This window comes from Temnothorax curvispinosus, unplaced genomic scaffold (assembly GCF_003070985.1).
Source record: "Temnothorax curvispinosus isolate PA1 unplaced genomic scaffold, ASM307098v1 QBEX01014309.1, whole genome shotgun sequence".
Taxonomy (NCBI): domain Eukaryota; kingdom Metazoa; phylum Arthropoda; class Insecta; order Hymenoptera; family Formicidae; genus Temnothorax; species Temnothorax curvispinosus.
Window position 1 is genome coordinate 3,595 of NW_020224089.1, and position 8,150 is coordinate 11,744.

Consider the following 8,150-nt stretch of genomic DNA (forward strand, 5'->3'; position numbering starts at 1 on the left):
AATTAGAAACTTGCACATTGCTTCCTCATCATTACAGATCGCTACCATTGCTCCTATTTCATTTCGCTCATAAAGCTTCCTCCTCAAACTAATAAATACTAATAATTATGCATCAAATAAAATACAAGCTTTTTATATATAATTTACATAAAAATCCTTGAAAACTGTAGTTTTTGAAAAAATGGGGCTAACAGCCGAATAATGTCTGATCCCTGAAAATAAAGAAAATACACACGCAAGATCAGGTCAGGTTAGGTGACTTTGCGTGCGTATTTTCTTTATTTCCAGGAATCAGATACTATGTATCTGGTTGTTAGCCGTTTTTTCGAAAATTACAGTTTTCAAGAATTTTTATATTAATAACATATAAAAATACGATCCATGCAAGTGTTGAAAGTGTTTATAACAGCAAATGCATTCATTTCTGTACTAAACGTATCATAGTTTATCCTTTACAGAAAAATTAACAAATCTAGAGGTGTATTGAAATTAATGAACAATAGTGTATACGTTTAAAAATTCATGTGTTTTATATCTCGTGCTTAAGGTAGGAAAGTTACAGAAAATAAAGAAGAGAAAAAAAAGAAGAAAATTTTGTTGAATAAAAAATGAGAAAATGTCAGAACAATAGAGATAGAAAGAGAGAAAGGTAAAGATAGAGAAAAAAGAAAGAAAAAAAGAGAAGAGAAGGAACAATAATGGTATACAAAATTATAAAAATATTTAAATTTGATACATCTGCAGTATAACGCTAATCTCTCCGTTTTTTTTTTAATTTTTTATATTTTGTGTATTTTGCGTCATAAAAAAGATTTTGATATACAATAAGAAGAATATCGTTGTTTGTGTTCCGTTTGTTTAAAGTTTATAATATTTAAAATATCACGATGTGTTGATAAATAAGAAAATAACAATTTATGAATATATTATCTCTCTCAGTTTTGCATTAATATCTACCAATTATCTCGAAAAATTTGTATTTAATTTTAAAAATGTTCAAAATAAAAAATATTTCTTTTTACTTCTATTTTCGCATAAAACATTAAAAAATGGGGTTTTTATTTAACAAATAAAATTGACTATTATTTGACCTGTAGTTGCACCATCTATAATGAAACTAAAAGTTTCCTCTTTAATATCAGACAAATCTTGTTTAATACATTTTACATTGAATATAGTTAAGCTCTGTAAAAATTTTTCGTTTAATGTGCTTTGTAAAACGAGAAACACAGACTTTACACCTCAATAATATTTTTTAAAACATAAAAATGGATCAAAATTTTTATTAAATTTTTAAATTGCAAAAATGAAAATAATAAAATAAAAATAATATTTTTTAGTAGTAATGTAACAATACTTTTAACACTTAATGTAATATAATAATATTTAATGTTATAATACTTTTTATAAAATATTCAGACAGAAGTGTTCAATCATACTATTTTTTCTATGGTATCTTAGCATATTTTTAATCGACTTCAAAAAGAAGGTTCTCAATTCAACGAGTATGATGTACGTGGGTATGTTCACGATTTTTTCTGAAACTACTGGACGGATGCGGTTTTCACTGTCCTATAGATCAATCTGATCAATCCTCCAGGAAAGTTTTAGTACATAAAATATCGCGTTATAACATCACGGTACGGAGCATTAAGAAAATATACATACTTAATAATTACAAGCAAACAATAAATTATTATTTTTGATTCGTATTAATTGAATAACGCACTAAAAAAGTATAAAAAAAAAATAAAGAAGCTTTAAAAGATATGAAATAATACTTTTAAGAATTCCTTTCAGTTTTTTTAAGTCAGTGCAAAATTAATATTTTTAAGTATTTTTTTCAATTTTTTGAAGTCGGTGCCCAATTAATAATTGTTAGAATGTCAGATCTACGTGTGCTCGTGCCTATTAGGTCCTAGTTACTATCGATGTAGTTTAGTAACGCTAGAGAGAGGGCTAGTTTCTTTTTCGAGTTTACTATCTAATGTATAATGTACTACTCTATGTTCTTTTTCCTTCCTTCTTCCGGTAGCTTCCGCGTGTCCACGTTAGCTTTGTTTAAGCTACTTTATTTTATATATATACCCTGCATAAAAACGTTTTATTCAAAAATATTGTTTCGCATTCGCGAGATTTTGTCATGAATTCTGCTTTGCAACAATTTCGGATTGTATCACGGGTCAATACTTTTCAGTGCGATACTGTGAATAGAACGTGAAAATCTTGTATGCCTCTGAATCCAAAAACAATTAGTAGAAGAAGTGAATCCTTTTTAATGCGAGAATTCGCATTTGTTTGAAGGTTATCGATTGCGATTGAATGCGAGGAATATTTTAAGCTAAGTGAATTCTTGCGAACCAATACTTTTCAATCCCTTTCTTCGCATCAGAAAGCAAAATTTAAATTAATTCTTTTCAATCCGACATTTTATGCAGGGTAACCCGGACAGTGCCAAATAAATACTAATCGTCAAGTACTCTACACTATTGTCGTTTACGCCTTTTAACCAACCACTTCTAACAATAATAATTACTAAAAATAATAATTACTAAATTAATTTGACGTCAACTTTAAAAAATTAAAAGAAATACTTAAAAATATTATTAATTTGGCGCCGACTTAAAAAAATTAAAAAGAATTCTTAAAAGTATTATTTCATACTTTTGAAAGCTTTTTTTTTTTTTTTTTTTTTAAGAGCTTTTTTGAGAGCTTTTTTAAAAAGTCGGTTCTATTTTTTTTTAATTTGTACACTGACTCATCAACGTAATAAGAAAAAGCATATATGTTTCTTTAAATTTTTAAACAATAAATGATATAACTAATCCTATAAATCATGATCGCATCAATGATGAAGATGGCTACAGCGTGTCTTATGTAATATATGATTCTTTCATTTTTTATGATTAAGGTATCATAAAGTTAAAAAAAATAGAAGGAAGAAGAAATAAAAAAAAGAGAGCCAAGAGACAGAAGAAAGAAAAGAGAGGAAGAGGAAGAGAAAAAGAAAGAGAGAGAAAGAGGGAGAAAGAGGGGGAAAAGAGAGGGGGGGGAAAGAGGTAGGGAGAGAGGGAAGGTGGGAGAGAGGGAGGGAGAGAGAGAGAGAAAGAGGGATGGAGAAATAGAGGGAGGCAGAAGGAGGAAGGGTGGAAAGGAAGGAATAAGGGAGAAAGGGAGGGAAAGAGAAGGAAGGGAGAAAGGGTGTTAGAGAGGAAGAGAGGGAGGGAAGAAGAGAGAGGGACAGAGGGGGAGAGGAAAAGCGAGAATTAGTGAGAATAAGAAAAAATGGCTGTAAAATGCGAAACAAAACAGAATTAGAACGACAGGATATGAATTTAAGAGAATGGATGAGGATAAAATTGAATAATAGGATATGAACAAAAATCAGAGAGAATCAGAAAAGATAAAAAAAAATAAGAGAAATAAAGAGAAGACAATGAGCAAAAATGAAGCATTATGAATAAGAACAAGTAAGAATAAAGAAGAATGAGAGAAGATAAAGCAGTAAAATGCAATAAAATTAAAAAAATGATGCAGAATAAATGAGAATGAAGAAAACTATATGAAGATAACAGAATGAGACTACATGAAGATAGTGGTGAAAGAACGTCACTGAAAGTGAATCAAACAAAGGCTACGTTTACACCCTGAAATTAGGCCGCGGCCTGTACCTCAAATTCGACCTAAATTATTTAGCCCGCCTGCTGTAAACAGTTGATAGACGACCGGACCTGGCTTCAGATCAGGTCGCGTATTTTAGTGACCCGACCTGAAATCGGCCGTTATCATTTGCGATGTAAACGCACGATCAAGCGCGACGCGTCCTAAAAGCTTCATTTGCTTGTTTGGATTCGCTGCAATTCAGGGCGATCCCAAATACGATCCCGTCAATTTTTATCCGGATCATTAAAATAAAGTTGTCTTGAATTTTGCGAGAATCAATGAAAAAATTACCAATTTTTGCTTAAAAAATGTGTAAGTTATTTGATGGATAGAATATCATTTAAGGGAGGTATTGAATTTGGCGAGGATCGATGAAGGAGTTACCGATTTCTGCTCAAAAAAGTTACATGTATAAGTTATACATGTAATTTTATATAGAGTATCATTAAAAGAAGGTTGGTATTGAATTTGGCGATAATCGGTAAAAAGGTTTTCCTTATAAAATTTTGAATTTTTTGAGAAATGTCCGTGGTTGCTCTAACTTCCGCCAATTTTAAGATATCAGGTTATTTATAATTCTATTAGATTCTTCAGTCCTTTCTATCCCTATTTCATATATAATTCTTTAAGATTTGATTGATTAGACCCAGCTTTATACGCGATTAAAAATCCATGTGCGAATTCCATATTGGACCATGTAGCCTGAACTCCCAAAGTCAACATCGATTTGACATTGTGTCGATTGTAAAACCCCACTTGTGCTACTAAGCTCTATCAATTCATAAAAAGATTAAATAAAATTAAAAATTGTGCAAATTAGGAACTTGCACATTGCTTCCTCATCATTACAGATCGCTACCATTGCTCCTATTTTATTTCGCTCATAAAACTTTCTCTATGAGGAAGCCAAAACAAATAAATACTAATAATTATGCACCGAATAAAATACAAGCTTCCTCATAGAGCTTTGTGAGCGAAATAAAATAGAAGCAATGGTAGTGATCTGTAATAATGAGGAAACAACGTGCAAGTTTCTAATTTGCACACTTTTTATATTTTGTGTATTTTGCGTCATAAAAAAATTTTTGAGAAGGAATATCGTTGTTCATGTTCCGTTTGTTTACAGTTTATAATATTTATAATATTACGATGTGTCGATAAGTAAAAAAATAATTTATAAATACATTATCTCTCTCAGTTTTGTATTAATATCTACCGATTATCTCAAAAAATTTGTATTTAATTTTAAAAATGTTCAAAATAAAAAATATTTCATTTTACTTCTATTTTCGCGTAAAACGTTAAAAAATGGGGTTTCCATTTAAAAAATAAAAATGACTTATTTGACCTGTAGTTGCACCATCTATAGTGAAACTAAAAGTTTCCTCTTTGATATCAAACAAATCTTGTTTAAGGGGATCCTGCAGCCGTATGATTTACCGACATTATCGTTAATCAATGGATCTTTTAATTGGCTTTACAGAATTGCAAGTTTTTGGTCTAGAATTAAAGTCCGCACAAAAATCTAGGGTGGAAAACGCGATTTTATATCAAAAGCACTAAAAAATTAAAAATATTACTTATTGGGGCACATACACAGCTGTCACCTGACGACAATATTTGCTTAAAACAAAAATTCTACAGTTTATACGTACATAATGTTTATCATCCACCCTTGGGAAAACATGTAGGAATAATATCGTGTAAGTAGAAGTAAGATTTAATGCGTACAAAAACAAGATCCATCTAATAATTATTTTAGTAATGCAAATACGGATGCAGGATGACAAGAAGAGCAGCAACAGTAGTTGCCGGATCTTGCGTAAGATGGCGAGCAATCGAAAAAAGGACAGATGTCATTTCGTTAGACAAAGACAGATATAAGGAAAACAAAATTAGAAAGGTTGACATTATCGACATCGAGGAAGTTCGCCAGTCACTGCAGGATCCCCTTAATATATTTTACATTAAATATAGTTAATGAGGTGCCACATGGGCGATTAAAGTAAGATTAGGTTAGGTTAGGTTAAGTGTAATTTCGTGCGGATATTTACTATATAAATTATATATACTATATATATTATATTTTATATATGTTGTATATATCATATAGAATCAATTTTATTAGTTGATAAGTGCTGTAAAAATTGCTCATAAGATTTTTTTTATTTCCAAAAGTTGGGACCACACGAACTTTATTCCTCACATCGAAAACAACTTAAGTGTAAAACAACTTAAGTGTAAAACTCTAGGTCGATCGGAAGCAGGGGTCATTCGGAACTATATCCATATATAATAAAGTTCTTATTCCGATAAAAGCTGCAAATATTTGAATTAAATTTAAACAAGATAATTTTTAAACTAACATACATTATGATTAATGCCATCACTAACAATCTTTCTCCTGTAATTTTATAATTATTGAAATATTCAATATTAATAGAATCACAGAAGTTGGAATATATGCACATGTATTATTAATAATACATATATACGGAAAATTAATATTGAACTGCCTAAGATCTATGCTTAGACCGAAAACGGCTTGTATTTAATAGAATCATATTTTTGTTTGTTAAAAAATTTATCTTAGATTTTATTTAACCAACAAAAAAATAAATCTGAAAAAAATTAATCAATATTCGAATATTGTTCAATTGTGCTTGTTGAAATGCACAATTTATAATACTCATACTTTAAATACTCTAATATTTGCAGTGTTACTATACATACATATATATATACACAAGGGTAGTCTGAAAAGTTTTGAGCCTAACATCGACTTGAAAGGAGACTATGTTAAAAAATTTGACCAGACCGAAAAAAACTTGTTTGAGGCTCAAAACTTTTCAGACTACCCATGTATAGTTTAAATACATATTTTTTACATTACTCACTTTTCCAATCCCGAAATACGTCACAAGTGCAAGACATGGTGCCGCAAGAGAAAAAATTAATAAATGTCTGCTTATCCTCTTTTTATCTACACCTTCATGAAGAAGAAATGACACAAGTCCAAATGCAGCTGGTGCCTAAAAAAGGCACCATAATTAAATTTTTTAATAACACAAAGAACATAGAAATGATGCAATTACATTAATATTACATTTGCTATTAAGGCTCCTAGATACTCGCCGTGGTTATATTGGAATCCCACTGTCAGAAGCAAGAAATGACACATACAGGCTTATATTCAGGCGCATGACTAGGCTTTGTATTACATTCATTTTACGACTGTTTATTAACTGTCAAAGAAAAGGGACAGATCTCGGAATATTTTTGAAGTGTGTTGAAGTAATCTAAAGTGTTATTTTACACAAATATCTTTTTATTTGGAAATTGCATACAAGAATTTTCAGCATGTCATTTCTCGCTTCTGATGTCACGACCTTACATGACTGTAACAAGAGCCCAGGAGCCTTAAGCTCTTGTTAATCAATTGTTAAAACTGTTGATGATCAGAAACTTTACTTTGTGCAACATTATTGCCAAAAAAACTATCACTTCAACATCAGCTTGGGATGTAGTAGCAGCAGCTCCTAATGCAACTCCATCAACTGCTGCATGTACTACAAGACCTAAAGTTGCTGTAACACTTTTTTGTCTTCCATCACTTTTTCTTGCTGAACATTGATCAATCAGAAGCATAAATACAAAACCAAGTACTAAACTAATTCCAATTAAAGAATGTAAATCACCTGTAACATAGCAGTATCAATTAAAGATATTGATTTTAGAAAATACATAAATTATAACAAATATAAAATTATATACCATGTAACTCTTTTCCATTAGTAATTTCACCAGTAAATAAAGCTCTTATACCTTCAGGTATAATGACTGCTAATGCAGTTCCAACAAGAAGACCTGCTCCTAATACCGACACCAATTGTAATTTGTCCTAGAAAAAACAAATACTGTATACAGTATAGCGTGCTTTGATACATTCAGAATATTTCATATAAAAAATATTTTTCATCTTATTATAAAAAATTATCTTACTTCCGACAAACTCATGACTAATGGTAAAGATCCAGCCAGGCAAGAGCCAACCAGCATAACAAGAGTAAGCATCCATAACATTGCTACCTCTTCCATTATTTTCTCTTAATAATGAAAGGAACTATTAATTTCCAATATTACATTATCAATTAATAAAATACACATGTAAAAACAAGATTGGTTAACTGCATGTTAATCGTAAATTATAAACTTTCTCTTTACACTGATCTATCTCACTTATATATCATATATATATATATATCGCAATTTTACAAACAGATAAAAGTATATGTACATAAAACAACAACAATTCTTCACTTTATTGGCTCCTGCCGCCTAACAGCGGACAATACGGAAAACAACATCAATGACTGATGCACGTGAACATACAGATTGCTAAATTCATTACCTAGAATACCTAGATAGTAAACATTATGGATACTTTTGCATAACGCATAAAGGTGCTGTCACATGGCAGTCAGAAA

The 8,150-nt window shown here is 30.4% G+C and overlaps 1 protein-coding gene across 3 annotated transcripts; it reads right to left on the reverse strand.

The window, feature by feature from the left end:
- Window positions 1–5,791: 5,791 nt before the first annotated feature.
- Window positions 5,792–8,068, reverse strand: LOC112464563 (zinc transporter ZIP9-A-like). Of its 3 annotated transcripts, none has more exons than XM_025031616.1 (6): window positions 7,961–8,068; window positions 7,666–7,769; window positions 7,438–7,564; window positions 7,135–7,361; window positions 6,561–6,695; window positions 5,792–5,982 (listed from the first exon to the last, which is right to left on the reverse strand). In XM_025031616.1, exons 2-6 carry the CDS (start codon window positions 7,759–7,761, stop codon window positions 5,968–5,970), a joined length of 600 nt encoding a protein of 199 aa, XP_024887384.1. In that variant the 5' UTR covers window positions 7,762–7,769; window positions 7,961–8,068; the 3' UTR covers window positions 5,792–5,967. The 3 variants fall into 3 exon arrangements, with proteins under 3 accessions (XP_024887384.1, XP_024887385.1, XP_024887383.1); XM_025031617.1 differs by having other exon boundaries at window positions 7,666–7,786; window positions 7,961–8,065; XM_025031615.1 differs by having other exon boundaries at window positions 5,793–5,982; window positions 7,666–8,068.
- Between the last annotated feature and the right edge of the window lie 82 nt (window positions 8,069–8,150).

Coding starts and splice junctions, on each gene's coding strand:
- LOC112464563 (XM_025031616.1), bottom strand. CDS start 7,761: ATGGAAGAGGTAGCAATGTTATGGATGCTTACTCTTGTTATGCTGGTT. Junction 7,362..7,437: donor TAATGGAAAAGAGTTACATG/GTATATAATTTT, acceptor GCTATGTTACAG/GTGATTTACATTCTTTAATT. Junction 6,696..7,134: donor TGGCAATAATGTTGCACAAA/GTAAAGTTTCTG, acceptor TGCCTTTTTTAG/GCACCAGCTGCATTTGGACT.